Below are 27,074 nucleotides of genomic sequence, written 5' to 3'. Positions count from 1 at the left end.
CCATACTTCTCAGATCAACGTACTCATACTTCTAAGATCAACGTACTCATACTTCTTAGATCAACGTACGCATACTTCTTAGATTAACGTACCCATACTTCTAATCGACGTACCCATACTTCTTAGATCAACGTACTCATACTTTTCAGATCAACGTACTCGTACTTCTTAGATTAACGTACCCATACTTCTTAGATTAACGTACTCATACTTCTCAGATCAACGTACTCATACTTCTTAAATTAACGGACCCATACTTCTCAGATCAACAGACCCATAATTCTTAGATTTTACGTACTCATACTTCTTAGATCAACGTACTCATAATTCTTAAATCAACGAACTCATACTTCTTAGATCAACGTACTAATACTTCTTAGATTAAGATACCCATACTTCTCAGATGAACGTACTCATACTTCTCAGATCAACATACTCGTACTTCTTTGATTAACGTACCCATACTTCTTAGATTAACGTACTCATACTTCTCAGATCAACGTACTCATACTTCTTAGATTAACGTACTCATATTTCTCAGATCAACGTACTCATACTTCTTAGATTAACGTACTCATACTTCTTAGATTAACGGACCCATGCTTCTTAGATTTACGGACCCATACTTTTCAGATCAACGTACTCATACTTCTTAGATTAACGTACTCATACTTCTCAGATCAACGTACTCATACTTCTTAGATTAACGTCCTCATACTTCTTAGATTAAAGTACTCATACTTCTTAGATTAACGGACCCATACTTCTCAGATCAACGTACCAATACTTCTAATATTAACGCACTCATACTTCTTAGATTAACAGACCCATACCTCTCAGATCAACGTACTCAAACTTCTTATATCAACGTACTCATACTTCTTAGATTAACGGAACCATAATTCTCAGATTAACGTTCTCATACTTCTGAGATCAACGTACTCATACTTCTTAGATTAACGTACCCATACTTCTCAGATCAACGTACTCATACTTCTTAGATCAACGTACTCATACTTCTCAGATTAACGTACTCACACTTCTTAGATCAATGTACTCATACTTCTTAGATTAACGGACCCATACTTCTCAGATTAACGTACCCATACTTCTCAGATCAACGTACTCATACTTCTTAGATCAACGTACTCATACTTCTTAGATTAACGGACCCTTACGTTTTAGATCAACCTACTCATACTTCTTAGATTAACGGACCAATACTTCTCAGATCAACGTACTCCTACTTATTAGATCAACGCACTCATACTTCTTAGATCAACGTACGCATACTTCTTGAATTAACGGACCCATACTTCTCAGATCAACGTACTCATACTTCTTAGATCAACGTACTCATACTTTTTAGATTAACGGACCCATGCTTCTTAGATCAACCTATTCATACTTCTTAGATTAACGGACCCATACTTCTCAGATGAACGTACTCATACTTCTTAGATCAACGTACTCATACTTCTTAGATTAACGGACCCATACTTCTCAGATTAACGTACTCATACTTCTTAGATCAACGTACTTATACTTCTGAGATAAACGGACCCATACTTCTCAGATCAACGTACTCATACTTCTCAGATCAACGTACGCATACTTCTTAGATCAACGTACTCATACTTCTTAGATCAACGTACTCATACTTTTCAGATCAACGTACTCGTACTTCTTAGATTAACGTACCCATACTTCTCAGATTAACGAACTCATACTTCTCAGATCAACGTACTTATACTTCTTAGATTAACGCACCCATACTTCTCAGATCATACAGACCCATACTTCTTAGATTAACGTACTCATACTTCTTAGATCAACGTACACATACTTCTTAGATTAACATACCCATACTTCTCAGATCAACGTACTCATACTTCTCAGATCAACGTACTCGTACTTCTTAGATTAACGTACCCATACTTCTCAGATTAACGAACTCATACTTCTCAGATCAACGTACTTATACTTCTTAGATTAACGCACCCATACTTCTCAGATCATACAGACCCATACTTCTTAGATTAACGTACTCATACTTCTTAGATCAACGTACACATACTTCTTAGATTAACATACCCATACTTCTCAGATCAACGTACTCATACTTCTCAGATCAACGTACTCGTACTTCTTAGATTAATGTACCAATACTTCTTAGATTAACGTACTCATACTTCTCAGATCAACGTACTCATACTTCTTAGATTAACGTACTCATACCTCTTAGATCAACATACTCATACTTCTTAGATTAACGTACTCATACTTCTCAGATCAACGTACTCATACTTCTTAGATTAACGTGCTTATACTTCTTAGATTAACGGACCCATACTTCTTATATTTACGGACCCATACCTCTCAGATCAACGTACTCATACTTCTTAGATTAACGGACCCATACTTCTCAGATCAACGTACCCATACTTCTTAGATTAACGTACTCATACTTCTTAGATTAACAGACCCATACTTCTGAGATCAATCTACTCATACTTCTTAGATCAACGTACTCATACTTCTTAGATTAACGGACCCATACCTCTCAGATTAACCTACTCATACTTCTTAGATCAACGTACTCATACTTCTTAAATTAACGTACCCATACTTCTCAGATCAACGTACTCATACTTCTTAGATTAACGGACCCATACTTCTCAGATTAACGTACTCATACTTCAATTCACCCAATTTTCTTTGGTCTCTCATTATTATGCCATGATTATGTGCTTAACACTCTAGCATTTCACTTTGCAATAAGTGCGAGGAGTGATAAAAATTAATGCATGCAGCTTCCTCACATTACTTCCTCCATTTTTAACAACTGCTACCCTTGAAATTTAAATAAAAAAATTAGATCACTCAAATGTTTGCGTTATATCGTAAAGGTTCGCGTTATAAGTAAACGCTGACATAGGCAGAAACATAAAACAAGTTTGCATGGCGCTAATACGTTTTCGTACAAAACAGTATTAAAGTTGATCTTTTGTTATTGGTTCAATAAACATATATTGCATTGCATTGATTGGTATTGTATTACATACTAGATACCCGTATGTTGAAATGACTTGTCGACAATCGGTAATGTTTATAAAGGAAACGAAAATGGAAATTATTTTTAACCAATAGGACTATTTTTAAAGGTAATTTTAGTTAGTTCTGTTAAATACATATATAGTTCGGTATTTTTTTCTTTTACTTTTCATTATTCAAACAGTAATTTAAGTATCGTAAAATCTATATTTGTGTGTTACATTAAATGACCTTTATGAGAAAAAAATATTATTGTAGATTTTCGTGAACATGGGCGTATCAGGGATGCACTGATCTTATGTAAAAAATATGTGTTTTTAGTTCATTTCTTTTTTTAAATTTTTGACCGCCTGTTTTTTTTTAATCTACTCCTTTGTATCCTCCTCCCGTTATGAAAGTCCTGGATCTGCCACTGGTGAAAGATATCATATGTTACACGTATATAAAGTCCTGGATCTGCCACTGGTGAAAGATATCATATGTTGCACGTATATACAGTCCTGGATCTACCATTGGTGAATGATATCATATGTTACACGTATATAAAGTCCTGGATCTACCACTGGTGAAAGATATCATATGTTACACGTATATAAAGTCCTGGATCTACCACTTGTGAAAGATATCATATGTTACAAGTATATAAAGTCCTGGATCTGCCACTGGTGAAAGATATCACATGTTACACGTATATAAAGTCCTGGATCTACCACTGGTGAAATATATCATATGTTACACGTCTATATGTCCTGGATCTGCCACTGGTGAAAAATATCACATGTTACACGTATATATGCCCCCTTTGATGACCTCATTCTGAAATATAAGAAGACAACTTTTCAATTATAACTATTTTACCAAGTTATTAAATTCAATTCATAGTAAACCAAATAGAAAAGCTTGACTTCATAATACAAATTTTCTAAGCCTTGTAAGATGCACTCATTTATTAGTTTAAAATAAACTTGTTGTTGTGTTACATATTTGTTTTTCGTTCATTTTTTTGTAGATTAATCAGACCGTTAGTTTTCTCGATTGAATTGTTTTACATTTGTGATTTCGGGGCCTTTTATAGCTGACTATGCGGTATTGGCTTTGCTCATTGTTGAAGACCGTACGGTGACCTATAGCTGTTAATTTCTGTGTCATTTTGTCTCTTGTGGAGAGTTGTCTCATTGGCAATAATACCACATCTTCTTTTTGTCGAGCCTTCTACTTTAGTCGAAAAAGCGAGACATAGCGATCCTACATTCCGTCGTCGTCGTCGTCGGCGGCGGCGGCGTCCAAAAATATTCACTCTGTGGTTAAAGTTTTTGAAATTTGAATAACTTTCTTAAACTATCTTGATCATACGATAGCATCCAGAAGTAAATTTTGTAAAAATAAAATTCCATTTTTCCGTATTTTACTCATAAATGGACTTAGTTTCACTCTGTGGTTAAAGTTTTTAAAATTTTAATAACTTTCTTTAACTATCCTGGGTTTGTACCAAACTTGGACAGAAGCTTCTTTATGATCATAAGATAGTATCCAGTAGTAAATTTTGTAAAAAAATAAATCCATTTTTTCCTTTTTTTTACTTTTAAATGGACTTAGATTTTTTGCCAGGAAACAACACATTCGCTCTGTGGTTAAAGTTTTTAAAAATTTAATAACTTTCTTATACTATTTTGGATTTGTGCCAAACTTGGACAGAAGCTTCTATATGATCAAAAGCTAGTATCTAGAAGGAAATTTAAAAAAAAAATAAATCCTTTTTTTCCGTATTTTACTTTTAAATGGACTTAAATTTTCTGCCAAGAAACAACACATTCACTCTGTGGTTAAACTTTTTAAAATTTTAATAACTTTCTTATACTATTTTGGATTTGTACCAAACTTGGACAGAAGCTTGTTTATGATCAAATGCTAGTATCTAGAAGGGAATTTTGTTTTCTTCCAGTTAACATTACATTCAGTCTGCAGTTAAAGTTTTTAAACATTTATTAGATTCATAAACTATCCTGGATTTTTACCAAACTTGGACAAAAGCTTCTTACAATCAAAAGATAGTATCAAGAGGAATATTTTTATTGATTTATTTCCTCATTTTTGTTGAGCCTGCGATTAACAGAAAAAGTAGGCGAGACACTGGGTTCCGCGGAACCCTTACGAATTTTTTATATTATAAACAAGTCTTACAGGTTTTTCAATCGCCTTTGTTTATCGCTCCGTAACTAGCAGTGCTCTTTCAATGGGTAGCTAACAAAGATAAATCTATTTAAAGGCCCATCTAACAAAGACTACAATAGAATACAATACAATACAATATTTTTATTTTTCTAAATTAAAGGGCCCACTAAGAGCATAACATTAATAACAACATGACATAAACATTACAGAGTGATTAAAGAAACATAAAATAATAGTTCAAATGCATGAGGAAAGGGTCAGTGGTCAAGGGGAGATAATTTTGCTATCTATTAGAGTTTTAACTAATTTTCTGATTTTCTAAGTTGCAGGCCTTTGTCAAGGTATGCACATAAAATAGATAAAAAACTGCTATCTTCATTACTCATGATTCATGTAAAAAGATCATTTCTGTTTAAATTAACTAAACTGGGGTATTTTTTGATATAATCAGTCATATCTCTTCTGAGGTTATTGTAAAGAGGGCATTCCAGAAGAAAGTGCATTTCATTTTCAATAGAATTTGAATTACAATATAAACATATCCTCTCATGTCGAGGAAATATTTCATATTTACCACATACATTGATAAATCGTTCATGTCTGCCAGTTTCTATTTTTAAACAGTGATTGCTGAGTTTGTATTCTGTAAACAAATGTTTTTGGGGGTGCTTTAAATCTTAATAATTTTCATAGTCAAATGACCTCTTGAATGAAAAATAAGTGTCCAGTTTGCCTTGATTCTGTAAATAAAAATCTCGCATTTTCTCCCAATCATTTTGAAAATTTAATTTGAGCTGTTTTTTTAGGAAATTTTTAAATTTATTTTTGCATAAATTTTTACATATATTTAGGTCAATACCCAATTTTTCGCTGTAGAAAATGATATAAGAGAGCCATGACTTATTGGAGCTAGTTGGAGCTTTACTCTCAATCATTTTTAACTCAGCATAAGCACTTTTCAATAAATCATTTGGGGAATTCTCTAGTCTATGCCAATACATAAACATATATGTTAGCAAATTTATATAAAGAAGATATCTACCCAGTTCAGACAGGACTGCTACATTTGTGCACATCTTTGTAATACCAATAATATACTTGCAAAATTTTAAATTTAGCCTCTCAAACTCCCAATCTTTAAATATGTCATAAAGGGATAATTTTTTCCTTTTCGGAGTAATGTTAATAACACACCAATTTTCACAACCATACGTAACAATTGGCTGTATACAATGATCAAATAAATGCAAAAGAGTTTTAATTGGAGGATTTGATGATTTCAAATCTTTATAAAGTTTAAAACTGCCCTTTTGACCTTTTTGGAATAATTGTTTCCCTGGCTTCATTAAAGTTTCCAGTATTTTGGATGACTATGCCAAGATATTTGTATTGTTTAACACATTCGATAGAATTATTTCCTACATTGAAATCGTCATTAAGGAGTCTACCACTCCTATTGAATATAATAATCTTTGTTTTCTTCACATTTATTTCCATACACCAATCTTTGCAGAATGTGCACAAAGTATCAAGTCTCTTCTGAAGCCCTTCTTTTGAGTCAGATATTAATACAAGATCATCAGCATATAGTAGACATGGTATCTTTTCATTATCTAAATTGACAGTATCATAATTGTTTGACAATATATCTGGCAAATCATTAATAAATAGTTTTAAAAATGTGGGACTCAAAACGTCACCTTGTCGTACACCAACATTATATCTAAAAAAATCAGTTATTTTGTCTTCTACTTTGACACACACTTTGTCATTACTATACATAGATTTCAATATGTTATAAAAAATACCATTATTTGTATGTTGTAATAATTTGTATTATATACCAATATAAATAACCATATCAAAGGCCTTGCGAAAATCTACAAAGCATACATATAATTTACCTTTGCCTCTTTTAACATATTTTTCTATGAGACTCTTTAGTACAAAAGTGTGATCCGAAGTGCGTGCTTTCTTAGAAAAACCAATTTGAGTTTTATTTATGATATTATTATCAGATAGAAATTTATCAAGTCTGTTATACAGAATGGTATTGAAAAGTTTGCCAAGACCATTATTGATGGCAATACCTCTGTAATTTTCAGGGTTCTGTTGGTTATCAGATTTGAATATAGGAGTAATGTAACTCTCAGACCATTTGCTGGGATAAATGCCAGATAGAAGTATGGCATTAAAAAGTTTAAGTAAGCAATCTTGCATATAACTCTGTGAAACTTTTAACATTTAATTTGTAATAGTGTCTAAACCTGGACTTTTCCCAGATTTTAATTGCCTCAGGGCTTTTTGAAGTTCACCAGGGGTAATTTTAAAGTCAATTTCACTGAATCCAAAGTTTTTATTTTCTAATAGTTCAAGTTTACTCTTTATCTCTTTTATCCTTGACTTTATATGTTCAAAACATGTAAATTTACCGTTGCTATTACCACACATACGCCCATTCAAGATACGTAATTGATTACCTATACAAAATTCTAGCAAGTTTTTCCCTTTGGAATCTGTTATTAAATCTTTACTGACCCTTTCATCTGCAAAACAGTCTATATCATAATTTTCATCAAATATAGGAACATGGGAGGTGCTGTCACCATCAATATAGTCTTTTTCTGAGCCAGTTCTGGCATTAAGATCCCCTACTAGCAGGATGTCCCCCATAGACCCAAAACTATCAGTTATATCCTTTTCTTCATTCTCCAATAGGTCTGTTTGGCTTTTGGGGGCATAGTATATCAAGCACAGATATATATCTTTGTTTAAATTGAAAAATTCTCTCTTCAATTTTAGCCATTGGTATTTTGAGGTCCCATTATTCAAAAAATTCACACCATTACGAATTTCTTTGCGTATACTTCCTTATTCATTGTACACGCACATGTACCATTGATTATACCATTTGAATGATCCAGTCAGGTGGCCTAGACGTAAATTATTTTCCTGAATGTGACCTACCGAATTAGACTTATTACCGGGTTTGTACTTACATGAGCAACACGACGGGTGACACATGTCAAGCAGGATTACCCTTATGGAGCACCTGAGATCACCCCCAGTTTTTGGTGGGGTTCGTGTTGCTCAGTCTTTAGTTTTCTATGTTGTGTTTTGTGTACTATTAATTTTCTATTTAGGGATCAACGACACTTGACCCGAGAATCTGCGACACTTGAACTATTGACGTCAAACAACAATCACTTTTCCTTTGTGGCGTCAGACATTTTCTATTGTGACGTAAAATTTTACCGGAACCTAAGACTATGTGATGTCCAGTAATGACGACAAAAAGCGATAACAGTAAAGGTGTATTTATTAAGAGCGGAATTTTTTTAACGATTATTTGTTAAAAAATCATATAAATCGTGAAAAACGATGAGAAACTGTTTTGACGATCAAAGTGCAGCGTACGCCCTCCACGTACCCTTGGATGAAACGGTATGACTGTAACTTGTGACCTGTCTGACTTATAATCTTATCATAAAGAAAAAATTCCTGAAACAAGTCCTGAAACGAGTTGTATATTATGCGTAATAGATATTTGTTCCCGCCGCCTGTCAAAGTATGTTTCCTGTTACGATTGTGAAAGAAATGGTAAGAATAGACGGTTTTTGTCAAACATACTCAAAGATATATCCAATATGTAGTCAATACACAAAGAAGTATGTTAAAATAAGACGTGCATGTTGAAATGTTGGTCCCAGTTGTTCCTAGTTCCAAACAACAGTGAAACACAGTGGCTTGTTTTAATAGTGGGTCAGACGAGGTTTTACTGTAAATGGCGGTCGCTATCCTATATAAGATACCACTTAATATAGGATAGCGACTACCACTTTAATCGTCTTTATATAGGCCTAGATAGCGACCGCCATTGTCATCACCTGACCCACTAAACAAGCCCCTGTGAGTGAAATATTCACATTTGATAGTTATAGAATAACTAATCGAAGAATTCAAATAGAGAAAAATATTCAACGAGTGACCGAACAACACATTAATTCACGAATGCGCGTAGCGCATGAGTTAATTATCAGTGTTGTTCGGTCACGAGTTGAATATTTTTCGATATTTGAATTCTTTGATTAGTTATTCTTTTTATTACATTGGCAAATGGCTTTTTTTACTGAAATTAATGTAGAAAATGTAAGGAACTATGTCTTTTTTCTACGCATTCACAATTTGTTTTGATCCGACGTTATCGACGTCTTGACAACGCCTATTGTTGTATGACGTCAGAGAGTGAAATAACCACGTTTATTTCACATGTGAAATTATCGGTTTTTATTTGACTGGGAAATCAATGTAATTCAATGCTACCAATGTAATAATCAAAATTAACTAGTATACATACCTGTCAACCTCTGAAACTGAAAATGCAGGTCATGATCTGCATTGAAGAAGAAAATCTCAGGTCATAACGAGTACAAACTTTTTCGGTCCAATTTTAGTATTGAGAGTTTTTTTTATATACGATAACATATGCATGTAGCCTAAACCATCAATATAGTCTAAATAAACTCATCATAGATACCAGGATTGAAATTTTATATTTACGCTAGACGCACATTTCGTCTACATCAGTGACGCTCGAATAAAAAAATGTTAAAAAGGCCAAATAAAGTACGAAGTTGAGGAGCATATAGGACCAAAAATTCCTAAAAGTTTTCCAAATACAGCTAAGGTAACCTTTACAAACTTACTTTTTAGCTTGAATTTCTTCCTCTAATTCATCAGCATACATTTTCATCGCTGGTCTCTTTTTAGGAGGAGATTTCAATAAAACTTCTAATTCTTTCTCTATTGATATTGCTTCCTGATTAACATGTTTGTCCTCAAATAATCGTTTATCAGATCTCATGGAATCATGATAATCATTATCATCAACATCCTCCTCAGAACTTGCCCCTAATTCTCTTTCATCCATATCCTGCAGTGGTTTGATATTCCCTAGCCTTTCCTCTACTGTCTTCTGATCAGTCACAGATATACCTGTTGTTAGTCAGGAATATTTATAAAATGCAAAAATAACATTTATAATACATGATATATATATATATATAGATTCTACCACTGCATCGAGTGTGATACGATATTTATCCACTCGAGACAGTTAAATTTTCAAATTTAAAACGCGAGGCTCGCCGAGCGTTTTAAATATTTAAAATTTAACTGTCGAGAGTGGATAAATATCGTATTACACGAGATTTGGTGGTGGAATCTGTTTCTCTAATGATTGTCAAACAATATGCAGGCAAACTTATTCCGTCTTTTCGAATGATCTGTAAAAAGATGTGTTCTTTCTATGTGACGTCATCAGGCATGGTCGCCTTTTTCATGCCGTCGCAATAGGAAATTCAGAGGAAAGCAAGTAAATTCGACGTCATAATCGGATTTTAACCAATGAAGCACTGAGATCAAACGAACCACACGTTGATTAAATTTTTTTATACAATGGGTACAGAAAGGGATAAATTGACGAAGAATTAGAGAAATATATATGTTTTCCACAAGAATGTCAACTACTTATTCCTTTTCTCGATATGCATCATAAAATACAATTGTGTTGGTATTAAATAAGGTTGCCACCATGCCTCATTTTTAACTTAAAATTCTAAAATGGGAGTTAAAAAATTATTAATGAAGGTCCAAGGAAGGAAAAGAAGAATTATATGAAAGATTCTTGTAAGGCCTGTCCAAGGATGTTATTTGCCTTTTATATTGCATTTGTTTTGATGTGTATGATGTAATAATACTTAGTCTGTTTGACTGTGTTGATAAAAGTGTGGTAGGCCAAACATCCAGATGCAACAGGAGTGGGGGTGTACAGTACATCCAATTTAAAAGAAATTTCAATTACTGGTACAACCAATTTAACCATGTCAATCATTAAAGAAGAGAAATGATTTTTGTACTTTTAAAGGTTGCCATAGTGGATTCTATTCAAGTTTTGCTTTGTTCTAACTCCCACTGTTTACAGATGGATTGATATTGTTTAACACTACTTGTAGCACTCTTGGCTATATCGTGGCAGCAAGTTTTGCTTATTTGTTCTAACTCCCCACTGTTTACAGATGGATTGATATTGTTTAATACTACTTTTAGCACACTTGGCTATATCGTGGCAGCAAGTTTTGCTCCTTTGTTCTAACTCCCACTGTTTCCAGATGAATTGATATTGTTTAACACTACTTTTAGCACATTTGGCTATATCGTGATAGCCAGTTTTGCTCCTTTGTTCTAACTCCCACTGTTTACAGATGGATTGATATTGTTTAACACTACTTTTAGCACACTTGGCTATATCGTGGCACCAAGTTTTGCTCCTTTGTTCTAACTCCCACTGTTTCCAGATAAATTGATATTGTTTAACACTACTTTTAGCACATTTGGCTATATCGTGATAGCAAGTTTTGCTCCTTTGTTCTAACTCTCACTGTTTCCAGATGGATTGATATTGTTTAACACTACTTTGAGCACATTTGGCTATATCGTGATAGCAAGTTTTGCTCATTTGTTCTAACTCCCATTGTTTACAGATGAATTGATATTGTTTAACACTACTTTTAGCACACTTGGCTATATCGTGGCAGCAAGTTTTGCTCCTTTGTTCTTACTCCCACTGTTTCCAGATGGATTGATATTGTTTAACACTACTTTTAGCACATTTGGCTATATCGTGATAGCAAGTTTTGCTCATTTGTTCTAACTCCCACTGTTTCCAGATGGATTGATATTTTTTAACACTACTTTTAGCACACTTGGCTATATCGCGGCAGCAAGTTTTGCTCCTTTGTTCTAACTCTCACTGTTTCCAGATGGATTGATATTGTTTAACACTACTTTTAGCACACTTGGCTATATCGTGATAGCAAGTTTTGCTCCTTTGTTCTAACTCCCACTGTTTCCAGATGGATTGATATTGTTTAACACTACTTTTAGCACTCTTGGCTATATTTTGATAGCAAGTTTTGCTCCTTTGTTCTAACTCCCACTATTTCCAGATGGATTGATATTGTTTAACACTACTTTTAGCACTTTTGGCTATATCGTGGCAGCAAGTTTTGTTCCTTTGTTCTAACTCCCACTGTTTCCAGATGGATTGATATTGTTTAACACTACTTTTAGCACATTTGACTATATCGTGATAGCAAGTTTTGCTCCTTTGTTCTAACTCTCACTGTTTCCAGATGGATTGATATTGTTTAACACTACTTTTAGCACATTTGGCTATATCGTGATAGCAAGTTTTGCTCATTTGTTCTAACTCCCACTGTTTCCAGGTGGATTGATATTGTTTAACACTACTTTTAGCACTCTTGGCTATATCGTGGCAGCAAGTTTTGCTCCTTTGTTCTAACTCCCACTGTTTACAGATAGATTGATATTGTTTAACACTACTTTTAGCACACTTGGCTATATTGTAGCAGCAAGTTTTGCTTCTTTGATCTAACTCCCACTGTTTACATATGGATTGATATTGTTTAACACTACTTTTAGCACACTTGGCTATATTGTAGCAGCAAGTTTTGCTCCTTTGTTCTAACTCCCACTGTTTACAGATGGATTGATATTGTTTAACACTACTTTTAGCACACTTGGCTATATTGTAGCAGCAAGTTTTGCTCCTTTGTTCTAACTCCCACTGTTTCCAGATGGATTGATATTGTTTAACACTACTTTTAGCACACTTTGCTATATTTTAGCAGCAAGTTTTGCTCCTTTGTTCTAACTCCCACTGTTTACAGATGGATTGATATTGTTTAACACTACTTTTAGCACACTTGGCTATATCGTGGCAGCAATTTTTTACTGCTGGAGGAGATAACTAGTGAACTTAGGCAGGAAAACTAGCAATCCTAGTCAACTAAGATGAGGGTGGAACTGCCTAATCCACAACCTCAGTGTTGACAGGCTAGTAATACTGTAAAGGAACTACTTCGACCACTTGTGTTCTTTCTTTAAGACATAATTTGGCAAGGTAACTTTTCTGTCAGATGCAATGATGGTTGCTTAACTAGTGGAAGACAAGTTAAATTCATATCATTTTAGTCAGAGGAGAACTTTGATTGAATAGTGTTTGATTTACACAGCATCAGTGCAAAAAGGTTTTATCACAGCAAGAGAACTTTAAATTATTTAACCACATGTTGACTAATATCCCGAAAATTCAAATCAAATTTATAGGATTTGCAAATTTACATATCAGATATCAACCCGTGTGTATTTTAGACCAAATATCTTAAAATCTAGTTTACTAAAAAGTTTCCCATAATTACCAAAATCAGTTTCTGCAGTGTCTAGTTTCAGATAATCTCCAAATATATCAACATCATCATAAGTGTTTGCATCTTTCTTGGCCCTCACAGCTTCTCTGGCCTCTTTGATTTCATCTTTATACTGTGTGGCCTTTAACCTACGTTTTCTGTAAATATAATATACATGTATAATCATTATTAGATAACAGCTGCCATATATAATAATACACAAAGGATGAATGGATTGTTGTTTAAAATCCAGTGGCGGATATTTCATGTTGTCGGTTCCGGAAGGTGTTTATTTGATATGCTTTATACTAGACCGACAAGCTGTGCTAAATTTATAATGTGGTAGTTCACAAGGTAACAGTCCACAGGAAAACATATAAACCAACCTGACACAATATTTTGACTCCAAGCCGACAAGAAATTGCACTCCTAAATGCTCCATAAATACTTCATGCTGAGCAGAGAAGTGGCTAATACAATTTTCCAGTCTTTGGGTTGACATAGAGAGAGAGTATAGACCCATGACTTTCACGGAGGGGAGCAAGCTTTGATATCACCAAGGCCGTTCACAAAGAAGGATGCCTGTTGTCCAGTGGTTGTAGTTGTCTTCATGTTTAGTTTGTATTCTGTTTTGTCATCTTGACTTAAATGTTCATGAATTATCAAAGATCTTTACTAGACACAAAAACATGAAGGGTGTCTCTAGTGGAGGCTCATGATCACATTAGGATTTGATGGGGCTTGTGTTGCTCAATTAGAACAACAAGTTGTACACAATGTCATTCAAAGTATACCTCCACTGGTAAATGTAAATTCAGAAATGTTTGCATACATTTAAAACTGCTGTTATTTAGGAGATAACTGTATTGTATTTTAAGCTCCGACGGCATCAATTGGTGAGTTGATGGTCGCAAATTAAGTTTACTGGCGACGCATTAGCGGAGACAGTAAACAGGTATTTGCGACCATCAAATCAACAAATAATACAATCAGATTCTGCATTTCGCATTAATAGAAATATTGCAAAAATTTCAGAATTTATAGTATTTGAAATTGAAGAAAAATTTAATGCTCAGTGTGTATAATTTGGAAAAAGTCAAACGAAAGCCCTGCAGATCTATAAACCATCTTGTAAATATCAATGGTAAGAAAATAGTAACTTACTTTGAACTACTAATGATTCCTTTCATACCTGTAAGAATATAATGTATACAGATTATTATCAATTTGTCAGTTTTACCTTAATTCATTACATTTTGTTCGTCTATTTAACATGTATAAATTGATTTGAAACTCAAATACCTGTTTTTAACTGAGATGATTATTAAAGACTGAGCAATATATATAAGTGATACAAAAATATAATGATTGAAAAAAGCTTCACAAAACGTTTTATACAGTTACCTATAATTGCTTACATCCACCGTATTTGAACTTTGGTGGATAGTTGTCTCATTGTCAATCATACCACATCTCCTTATTTATATGAACACCATTATTTACAGTCATTTCCATTAATGTTAAGGTAAACAATAAGAGTTTGAAATAAATTTTAATCCCAGAGTTGAAAGTCAGTCATAGTTTCTAGGTTTATAATAAATGGAGAATGTGTCCCCATGGACACAGATGATGCCCCCGCTTGCATACAACATTATAAAGGGACATAACTCAAGAACAATAAAAGTGACGCTACCCAAACTTGTACTTGATCTGAGTTTTGTGGTAATACGTATTGTGTATAGGTTTCATAATGTTTGGTTGGGTCAAACTTAAGTTACAGAACGGAAACTAAATATTTTGCAATTTTTCCATTCATAAAGGGGCATAACTCGATAATGATTAAAGTGACGCCACCAAAATTCAACTTGATCTATGTTTTGTGGTAACAAGCATTGTGTATAAGTTTCATAACATTTGGATGAGGCAACTAAAGTTAGGGAACGGAAACTAAAAATTTTGCATTTTTTTCCATTTATAAAAGGGCATAACTCGAGAATGGTTAAAGTGACCCCACAAAAAATTCAAACTTCATCTTTATTTTGTGTTAATAAGCATTGTGTATAAGTTTCATAACATTTGGTTGAGGCAAACTTAAGTTAGAGAACGGAAACTAAATATTTAGCAATTTTTCCATTTATAAAGGGGCATAACTCTATAATGGTTTAAGTGACGCCACCAAATTCAAACTTAATCTGTGTTTTGTGGTAATAAGCATTGTGTATAAGTTTCATAACATTTAGTTGAGGCAAACTAAAGTTAGAGAACGGAAACTAAAAATTTTGTAATTTTTCCATTGATAAAGGGGCATAACTGTAGAACGGTTAAAGTGACGCCACTAAAATTCAAACTTGATCTGTGTTTTGTGGTAATAAGTATTGTGTATAGGTTTCGTAATGTTTGGTTGGGTCAAACTAAAGTTACAGAACGGAAACTTAAAATTTTGCAATTTTTCGGTTTATAAAGGGGCATAACTCGATAATGATTAAAGTGACGCCACCAAAATTCAACTTGATCTGTGTTTTGTGGTAAAAAGCATTGTGTATAAGATTCATAACATTTGGATGAGGTAACTTATGTTAGAGAACGGAAACTAAAAATTTTGCATTTTTTTCCTTTTATAAAAGGGCATAACTCGAGAATGGTTTAAGTGACCCCACCAAAATTCAAACTTGATCTTTATTTTGTGATAATAAGCATTGTGTATAAGTTTCATAACATTTGGTTGAGGCAAACTTAAGTAAAAGAACGGAAACTTAATATTTTGCAATTTTTCAATTTATAAAGGGGCATAACTCTAGAACGGTTTAATTGACGCCACCAAAATTCAAATTAATCTGTGTTTTGTGGTAATAAGCATTGTGTATAAATGTCATAACATTTGGTTGAGGCAAACTTAAAATTTTGTAATTTTTCCATTGATAAAGGGGCATAACTTTAGAACGGTTAAAGTGACGCCACTAAAATTCAAACGTGATCTGCGTTTTATGGTAATAAGCATTGTGTATAAGTCATAACATTTGATTGAGGCAAACTTAAGTTCGAGAAAAGAAACTTAAAATTTTGTAATTTTTCCATTTTAAATATAAAGGGGCATAACTCTAGAATGGTTAGAGTGACGTTACCAAAATTCAATCTCGATCTGTACTTTGTGGTAATAAGCATTGTGCATAAGTTTCATAACATTTGGTTGAGGCAAACTCAAGTTAGAGAACGGAAACCAATTTTTGAAACGTACGGAAGTACGTACGTACAGACGGACAAGGGTAAAACTTAATGCATCCTCTGCTGCAGCGGGGGCATAATAAAATGTTTATTTTGAGCACTTTTTCAAGTGTTACAATAGAAAAGAAATACCAGTATTGTGTTTACACAATTGGGATCATCAGTTGGGGAATTGAAGGTACCAAATGCAGTTTTAAATTTTTCCTACTGGTCTGTAGTGGAAAATGATTCATTATGTTAAAAGGAAATAAGACACTGTGTTATCATCAGGACAGATATTTCAATGTTTAAAGAAAAAGGGACACAAGATTTTTTTTTATATTGTAAGTGTTGATGATAAAACATCAAAGTACAAACACATCATTACTAAGTTGATAAAAACTTAACCAATTTAAAGGCAAAAATGACCTAAGATGGATTTGGCTATTTATTGGGGTATTTTTTGTCATAAAACTCTTCAACTGTTTCAGTACATGTGTACTTATACATCCTTGGCTTTCAAATGTTTGGCTTTGAGCGTTCCTGGTGAAGGTAAATCCTGAAAAAGCGCAAAGGACGCATGAAATTATTTAACTTGTTGTTTTCATTTTAAAAGTGAAATGGATTAATCTGTGGATAAAAGTCAATCAATGATTTTATATTTAAGCATTACGCAACAAAGTCCACTCATAATTTTTTTTTTTCAAACAGATAATTACAAACTCCAGGGTGAGGAGACAAGACATAAAAATAAAATCAGTATGTTAAACCTTGTAATGTACCACTTACCATTAAAATTAGGATTCCCATATTTCACATAATTTTTCACTCCTCTTCTCTGCACCAGGAAGTTTTTTATCAGCTGCGAAAAGAAAATTTTTACAACTGTATACATCTTTTCCTACTTTTATTCCCTAGAACCATTCAGTCGGTTTAATAAGAGTTACTTCCCATTATTGTCAGTGTTCTCATTCTATAACATTAGTTCAACATTTTATAAATCTTTTTAATGCCTTGATACAGTAAATTCAGACTTTGTTGTCCCTTTTTTGCTTTCTGTTTTGTCTTTAGATGATGTATCCATTTCCTGTTCAAATCAAAATGGTTACATTCATGTGTACAAGTCTATTTCAAAGGTGTATTTTCTACTTGGATAAACGAAGAACCTATAGTGTGAAGGCTCACAATTTTTTTAACTATACTTCGTAGTAAGCTTTCAATCCCATACATTGTATTTGATTTAGCATGTTTTCTATAAACCTCTTTTTGGCTTCATTTTTTGTAACTATGGCCTTAACCTTTAAGTCAATAAGATCTATTCATTAAATGAGACCATATATCTAAGTTTCCATTCCCATACAAGTCTTTAAGCATCCAGAAACCACTTTCCTGCACAAATAGTGTTTTAGTTTTTAGTAACTTTGACCTTGATCTTTGCAGAATTGACCTTAAAATTAAAAGGGATCTTCCTCTCATTATGTGTGACGATTTATCAAATGAGGATGCGCTGAAAAACCTTCATCACTTATGCTCAAGACATAAACTCTGAGGTTCATCTATAGATCTGATGCTCAAGACATATACTGCCTGAGGTAAATCTGAGGTTCATCTATAGATTTGATGCTCAAGACATAAACTGCCTGAGGTAAATCTGAGGTTCATCTATAGATTTGATGCTCTAGACATACACTGCCTGAGGTAAATCTGAGGTTCACCTATAGATCTGATGCTAAAGACATAAACTGCCTGAGGTAAATCTGAGGTTTATCTATAGATCTGATGCTCAAGACATAAACTGCCTGAGGTAGATCTGAGGTTCACCTATCATGCCTATAGATCTGATGCTCAAGACATAAACTGCCTGAGGTAAATCTGAGGTTCATCTATAGATCTGATGCTCAAGACATAAACTGCCTGAGGTAAATCTGAGGTTCACCTATAGATCTGATGCTTAAGACATAAACTGTCTGAGGTAAATCTGAGGTTCACCTATAGATCTGATGCTCAAGACATAAACTGCCTGAGGTAAATTTGAGGTTAATCTATAGATCTGATGCTCAAGACATAAACTGCCTGAGGTAAATCTGAGGTTCACCTATAGCTATCATGCCTATAGATCTGATGCTCAAGACATAAACTGCCTGAGGTAAATATGAGGTTCATCTATAGATCTGATGCTCAAGACATAAACTGCCTGAGGTAAATCTGAGATTCACCTATAGATCTGATGCTCAAGACATAAACTGCCTGAGGTAAATCTGAGGTTCACCTACAGATCTGATGCTCAAGACATAAACTGCCTGAAGTAAATCTAAGGTTCATCTATAGATCTGATGCTCAAGACATAAACTGCCTGAGGTAAATCTGAGGTTCACCTATAGATCTGAGGTATATATCTGAGGTTCACCTATAGATCTGATGCTCAAGACATAAACTGCCTGAGGTAAATCTGAGGTTCACCTATAGATCTGATGCTCAAGACATAAACTGCCTGTAGTAAATCTTAGGTTCATCTATAGATCTGATGCTCAAGACATAAACTGCCTGAAGTATATCTGAGGTTTACCTATAGATCTGAGGTAAATCTGAGGTTCACCTATAGATCTGAGGTAAATCTGAGGTTTACCTTTAGATCTGAGGTAAATTTGAGGTTCACCTATAGATCTGAGGTAAATCTGAGGTTTACCTATAGAGCTTAGGTTTACCTATAGATCTGAGGTAAATCTGAGGTTTACCTATAGATCTGAGGTAAATCTGAGGTTCACCTATAGATCTGAGGTAAATCTGAGGTTCAAAAAAAATATTAAACCAGGGTTTTTGATATCACAAACTAGTCTAAACATTTACTAAATTTTATCATCGGTACAAGGACATCATTCGTAAATATAAATCAACATGCAGACATCTTATACGTTCAGGTATTTCACATCCAATATTTTATGGTAATATTCTTTACAAAGCACAAAAATGTCGGCATTCACCTCAAAAGCTAACCAAACGATACTGTTGTCAAGTCATTAAGGAGTGTATATTTTGGTATTTATATTGATTCACTCATAGGGTCTTTGCATCGGAAATAAACACATTTATTCTAAAACCAGTTGTTTGCATAATACGGGTTATGTTCTTCTCATATATTTTATGATGGTATGATACTAAACCCCTAACGGAAGGGATTGTACTTGATTTTCATATGATGAAGACATAATCTTTTAATCAGTTTAATTGAGGTCTGGAGCTGGCATGTCAGTAACTGCTAGTAGTCCTTTGTTCATTTATGTATCATTGTCATTTTGCTTAATTTCCTTTGTTACCTATTTTGACATCGGACTCGGACTTCTCTTTTAAACTGAGTTTTACTGTGCGTATTGCTATTTGTTTCTTTATTCTACATTGTCTAGAGGTATAGGGGAGGGTTGAGATCTCACAAAACATGTTTAACCCCGCCGCATTTTTGCGCCTGTCCCAAGTCAGGAGCCTCTGGCCTTTGTTAGTCTAGTGTGTTTTTTAATTTTAGTTCATTTATATGTTTTGGAGTTTAGTGTGACGTCCATTTTCACTGAACTAGAACACAATTTAAGTTAGGGGCCAGCTGAGGACCACCTTCGGGTGTGGGATTTTCTCGCTGCAGTGATGAAGATGATGAACTAGAAGATTGTGACTTTTTCTTTGTCTTTTTTTTTGACTTGTGATTTCTGTTTAGATGATTTAAGTGCCGGTGGTTTGGGTATTTCATCCTTCTTTTTATCATCAGATTGCTCACTGGTATCACCTAATAGATCAAGTTTGAATTTTGGTAGCGTCACTTTAACCGTTCTAGAGTTATGCCACTTTACAAATGGAAAAATTGCTGAATTTTCAGTTTCCGTTCTCTAACTTAATTTTGCCTCTTCCAAATGTAATGAAACTTATACACAATGCTTATTACTACAAAACACAGATCAATTTTGAATTTTGGTGGTGTCACTTTAACTGTTCTAAGAGTTACGCCCCTTTACAAATGGAAAAATCGCTGAACTTTTTCGTTTCCGTTCTCTAAGTTAAGTTGCCTCAACCAAATGTTATGAAACTTATACACAATACTTATTACCACAAAACTCAGATCAAGTACAAATTTGGGTAGCGTCACATATAATGTTCTTCAGTTATATCCCTTTATAACTTGATATGATATGCAAGCGGGGGAATCATCTGTGTCCCATGGACACATTCCCCATTTATTTATGGCTGCCCTACATGCCCTATAAACACATAAAAAAAATCATAGCTCGGATTTTAACAAAACTTGATATTTACTAAATGCATATATCATATATATATCCCAAATTTTTTCATGGTGTCAAAATTTTGAAAATTGAAACCCTTTTAAATGTATTACTTTGTTTATGTCACTTATAATTATTTTTTGTTGTGCCTCACACAAAAATATGCAAACGTGGCCCTTCCTGATATTGTCAGTTTTCTAGTTTGTTTACTGTAAATTCAGAAAGTTTTGCAATGTTTTTTATTATTGAGAAAATTACATCAGAACAGTTTTGTTCTCAAACATAAAAGCTTGCATTTTAAATTTTGATAGCATACTTAAGTTCCAAGATTGTCTGTTATACAGTTTCTAATTTTATTTTACACACATAAGTCATTTGAAAACGTCAAAAATATTTGCAATGTTTGGATCGATACTAAAGTGTCTGTATGAAAATGTCAACATATGGGCGATGTCGCCTCACGGCTAAGGTTTTCATCAGGGTGAAGGGTCAAACTATATCAGCATAGTTGACTTCTCTAAGTGGAAATCTAATGGAATATTTACATTTACTTGATTTCCCTGTGTAGGAAAATAGGCATGTGCATAGACAATTGTCACGTGATACAACTTTTTCAATCTCCACATTGAACCAACGACTATCCTGGAACTCTCCTAATAGGATGCAGCATTTCCTAAATGGCCATAGTTAATTTTGTATTTGTGTCCTTTATTAAACAATCGCAATAATGAATGGAAGCAAAAATTTCTCAATTTATAGTATGTTATTTTTTAGATTAAATCTTCATTATGGAGAAGGTCGAAGGCAAAGGGACTGTAAGAATGGTTCAATCAGAGGCTAAGTTCTCTGGGCTTCCAACTGATCCATATAAAGCTCTAGAAATATCACAATCGGCCAGAACACTTCTCCATGATATAGAGGATGATGAGGAAATGACGGAGAAAGATCATGAGTCACCACATCATAATGTATCCGAATGTTCTAAAGTTTACTTGGATCTGGCGCAAGCAGAACATTCAGATCAACGTCTTGTCAACAACATGGATCAGGATCATCTTTTTAAGAACGGAAATGAAAAATGTATATTTTTATCAGGAAATGAAGATTTAAACAATTACACATTGAAAAACTCAGAATCTGAAGATCCGCATACAACAGAAAATACTGATTGGTCCTCCAGTCTACAACATCTTACTAGTCAACTTAAGGTCAAAATTGAGGTCATCAAACAATGTACTGGTGATTCTCATATTCAAGCATTACATGACATAAGTTTATTAGTGGAACAAGCTTGGGTCATGCCAACCAAGGATGTAGCACATAGTTTATGTGACACTCTTCGTGAGGAACAAGCTCTAGACATTCTGATAGGAAACTGTGCCTCTCAAAACAAAGAACTGATGATAGCTTCAGGAAGATTACTTGAAAACATTTTAATAACAAGAAATAGACAGAGAGTAGTACACTATGGACTAGAAATACTGGTTAAAATGGCTGTTGATACAAAGGGGGAGTTTGATATGGCTCGGTTTTGTACTGGAATATTGGAGAGTCTCTTCAAAATTTCAGAAGAAATTTGTAGAAAGTTGACTGTCCTGGGGGGACTAGATGTTTTACTTTATTGGTGTAGAAGTAATGATCGTCTGACATTACGTCATTGTGCAATTGGTTTGTCAAATATGGCTTTGTATTGTGGCCCTGAAAACCAAGAAGAGATGGCAAAACACAAAGTCCCAGAATGGCTCTTTCCTCTAGCATTTAATGATGATGATAGTGTAAGATACTATGCCTGCTTAGCAATTTCTGTACTGGTTGCAAATAAAGAAATTGAATCTGCTGTTTTACAATCTGGTACCCTAGATCTTGTTCTTCCATTTATTGCTAGTCACTCTCCAAGTGAATTTGGGAGGATGGACCTGTCTCATCGTCACGGTAGATCCAAGGAATGGTCGAAACGTCTGGTTCCCTTATTATCCAGTAAAAGGGAGGAATCTGAAGCATTAGCAGCATTTCATTTTGCAATGGAGGCAGGAATCAAATCTCTTCAGAAAAATACAAAAGTAAGTTATACGTTGGTACATCATGTATATATGAGCTGTGTCGGATAGAAATCCACCTTATGCAAGTGCACATATATATTATGTACATGTATACATTGTTAGACTTTTATTGATTTAGGAACATTCAAATACGAAATAAAAGATGAATTTTGGTCTGTTTTGTAGGGTTCTTACATCAACTAAATTTTCAAACAGTTACAGACTTTGCATAGAGATTTTGTCAACTTGAAATAGGTTAACAGATGTATTGTTATTCATTTGCATAAGGTTGATTTTTATCTGACGCAGCTCATATGTTATTTTTAGGAATAAATTGGGCAACATATTGTTGGTGCTTTGACATTTTAAGTACAATGTACTGTAAATCAACTTAAACATGTTTTATTCCAGAGCTATTTATTTAAGTGACTTGAGCTAGTAGAAAAACAAGGCGAACATAAATAGTCACGAATATGTCAAACTTGGATCTTCTTTTATATCAGTCTGTTATAAAAAGCAAACATTTCATCATTTCATCTTAAGAAAAAAGTCTTAGAAAATTTGTACATTGTGGAACATTTAAAATCACGAAATCCACAGAATTTGCTACCCCACCAATAAGAACATGAATACTTAATCCACAGTAACATAAGTAATTCATTGTTCCAATTTTGAATTTTAATTATTATGAACCATTGATTTTAAATAATTTTTTCAGATATTTTATGAAATAGGAGCTATAAGTCCATTAAAAAGGTTAGCTAGTAGTCAAAATGCTACAACATCAAAATTAGCTTGTGAAGCTCTAAGAATTATTGGAGAGAATCTTCCGCACAAACTGACAGCACAAGTTCCGGTGTGGACAGTTGAAGATGTGAAATTCTGGGTATCACAGGTTGGTTTATAACTCCAGCACATATATGACATAGAGGTTAATGTATTCAACGACAGAAATTATGGGGTTGTTTTTATTAATGCAAAAATGTGATAATATCAGGTTCGCAATAATCAAAACTCCCATTCCTATTGTCAGTAGTGATTTTCCTTCACAAATGTTTTTCCATCTCATTGATCATGTTGATTGTATCTCACAATTTATCCATTAATCAATGATTTGCAATAATAATTAAACGCACACTTTAATTTCTGAATTTACAGTGTTAGTATCAGAGAACATAATTATGAAATCATAATAACACTTTCATGATTATAACTACATGAACTATACTAAATGGGATGGAAGAAAAATTGTGAAGGAACTTGTTTTGTAGAACAAACTGTCAGTCTTTCGAATAAGGTGATGAATTTTTATTTAAAACATCAAACACTTTTAGTTTATTTGTTGGTTATCTTCCTTTAATGTTAATCATGTACATGCTGATTGAACCAAAAGTTGTAGCGGAGGGGGCATTAAGTTTTACCCTTGTCCGTCCATACATCCGTACGTCCCAAAGTTGGTTTCCGTTCTCTAACTTTAGTTTGCCTCAACCAAATGTTATGAAACTTTATCACAATGCTTATAACTAAAACACACAGATCAAGTTTGAATTTTGGTGGCATCACTTTAACCATTCTAGAGTTATTCCGCTTTACAAATGGACAATTGCTGAATTTTTCGTTTCCGTTCTCTAACTTTAGTTTGCCTGCAACCAAATGTTATGATAACTTATACACGATGCTTATAACCACAAAACACAGATCAAATTTGAATTTTGGTGGCGTCACTTTAACCGTTCTAGAGTTATGCCCCTTTACAAATTGAAATATTGCTGAATTTTTCGTTTCTGTTCTCTAACTTAAGTTAGCCTCAACAAAATGTTATGAAACTTATACACAATGCTAATTACCACAAAATACAGATCAAGTTGGAATTTTGGTGGTGTCCTTTTAACCGTTCTAGAGTTATGCCCCTTTACTAATGGAAAAATTGCTGAATTTTTTGTTTCCGTTCTCTAACTGAAGTTTACCTCAACCAAATGTTATGAAACTTACACACAATACTTGTTAACACAAAACCCAGATCAAGGTCGAATTTGGGTAGTGCCACTTTTACCGTTCTTCAGTTATGTCCCTCTATAACTTTATATGATATGCAAGCGGGGGCATCATCTGTGTCCCATGGACACATTCCCCATTTATTTATGACATACAGTTAAAAAATCTGAGATTTTATTCTTATGCATACATGTAACATTATAATTTAAACTGTGACTGAATTTAGAAATAATTTTAACTACATGTTTTGATATGATTTCATTGCAACAAATATATGCTCAATATTTAGTTTTACTTCGTTTTATAAATTCTTATTTTCACTTTGACTGATAAATGTTTTTAAACAATTATATGTATTTCAAAAATTGTTAGCCATTTTCTTATTTAACTACCAGTATATCAGTAATTATTTGATTCTTTTATGTTGACAGTGTACATTTTCGTAGTACTTTTCAAAAGTAAATATTAAATTTCACTCTTCACAAAGAACTGGCAAAATAACAAATTCACTATATTGCTGGTGCCAGCAAAATAGCATATTTTCTTTTTTGCTGGAGCAAATATAATGACATCGATTCCGGATAATTGCGATATGATGAATCTTTTTGAAGAACATCATGATGGCCTTATAGACGAAAAAATACTAAGTTGACGCATTCTGCTCAACTTCTTTGCACAGGTACAAGACGAGATTTTTTAAATATTTGTATATATAATGAATAGTGTTTTCAGTATATATACATATATTAACAAAACCTCGTCTTGTACCTGTGCAAAGAAGTTGGACCAAAAGTCAGAATTCTTTCAGGTTGGACAGACTGTATCTGTCGGTCAATTAACAAACAATTTTAGAAAAAAATGAATTCAATTTACTGCTAAAATCAATCCAGCTTTTGTTGTAATAAAACACTCTTACAAATGTGCTCAGGACGCAACATAAACGATTGTAAATGCTTTTGAACTTTTGAGTTAATGACGGCAAGGGGGCAGACAATGTGTAACGAAAGAGAGGAAAAGAAGCTTTCCCCAGTAGGCAGACATGGTGTATGATTCATGTTCATTTACATGATTTATAAATGAATCCGCCCCGGCACTATGTCTACTTTTATTATACATATCGCAACAAAGTTGCGTAGGGTATAATGTTTTTGACCCGTCCGTCTGTCCTGTTCTTTTTGTTAATATCAAATTTATTAACACTTAAATTTTAATCTACAGAATGGATTTGAGGAATTTGCTGTTAATTTTGAGAGATGTAAAGGAGATGGTGACCTGCTGTTAACATTAACAGAAGGGGACTTGTCAGGCAGTCTGCATATGAAATGTAGAATAGCACACAAAAGGTATATTATTGTTTCATTAGCAGACATGACAGAAAATGCCCACTTATTTATTAGGTGTTATTCGTATTAACAAATAATGGCCACGTATTAATAAGGTATTATTCACAGTAACAGAAAATGGTTACAAAAAATAAAGAGGAAATTAAAAATCAGTTCAGGAACACTACGTTGTTATATATTATTGGGGTAAAAAAAACACAGTCCTGAACAAGTAAAAAAAAATACAATTGGTTTGCAATCTAATTAAAATATAGATCTCGGATTTCGTTATACTACGTTATACTACATACGAAGATCTAACAAGTACCCTACAAGGTTTCACTTTTGTGACCTTATATAACGTAATATTTGACCCCAGAAAGTATTTATATCGACCAATCAGAATGCTCCTTATAAACGCGACCTAGGAACATGTTGAAGATGGCGACGTAGAAATGGAAAAACAACATAGAAAATGCATTAACTGAAATTTTGCCTTAGTACAAAGTGAAAGAATTGAAATTTGAGAAGAGACAAATTTTGAAAATCAAAGATTGCATGATCAGGCTTCCAACATGCTTCAAACGGGCTATGGAAAGAGTTTACATACCAGATATCTGCTACCCGATAATCAACAAAGGTAAATTCTCGAAAATAGAGTATTAAAGGTTGACATTTTTCTATCATTGGGCAACTTCTCGAGTGTTTATTAAAAAAAATCTTTGTGGAGGATTCACAGTGTACTTTAAAAAAACA

The 27,074-nt window shown here is 33.6% G+C and overlaps 1 protein-coding gene across 1 annotated transcript in view; it reads left to right on the top strand.

Moving 5' to 3' along the window:
• Positions 1-3,052: 3,052 nt before the first annotated feature.
• Positions 3,053-27,074, top strand: part of LOC127707366 (NAD(+) hydrolase sarm1-like) — a 45,718-nt gene continuing 21,696 nt past the window's right edge. The window contains exons 1-4 of the mRNA XM_052211865.1: positions 3,053-3,164; positions 21,737-23,022; positions 23,720-23,896; positions 26,215-26,339. Coding sequence (XP_052067825.1) covers positions 21,751-23,022; positions 23,720-23,896; positions 26,215-26,339 — 1,574 coding nt within the window. The 5' untranslated portion in view covers positions 3,053-3,164; positions 21,737-21,750. The remainder of the gene's footprint in view (positions 3,165-21,736; positions 23,023-23,719; positions 23,897-26,214; positions 26,340-27,074) is intronic.

This window comes from Mytilus californianus, unplaced genomic scaffold (assembly GCF_021869535.1).
Source record: "Mytilus californianus isolate M0D057914Y unplaced genomic scaffold, xbMytCali1.0.p SCAF_67, whole genome shotgun sequence".
NCBI classification, from domain to species: Eukaryota; Metazoa; Mollusca; class Bivalvia; order Mytilida; family Mytilidae; genus Mytilus; species Mytilus californianus.
Note: the sequence above shows the minus strand (reverse complement) of the source record. Positions and strands in the feature narration are given on the sequence as shown.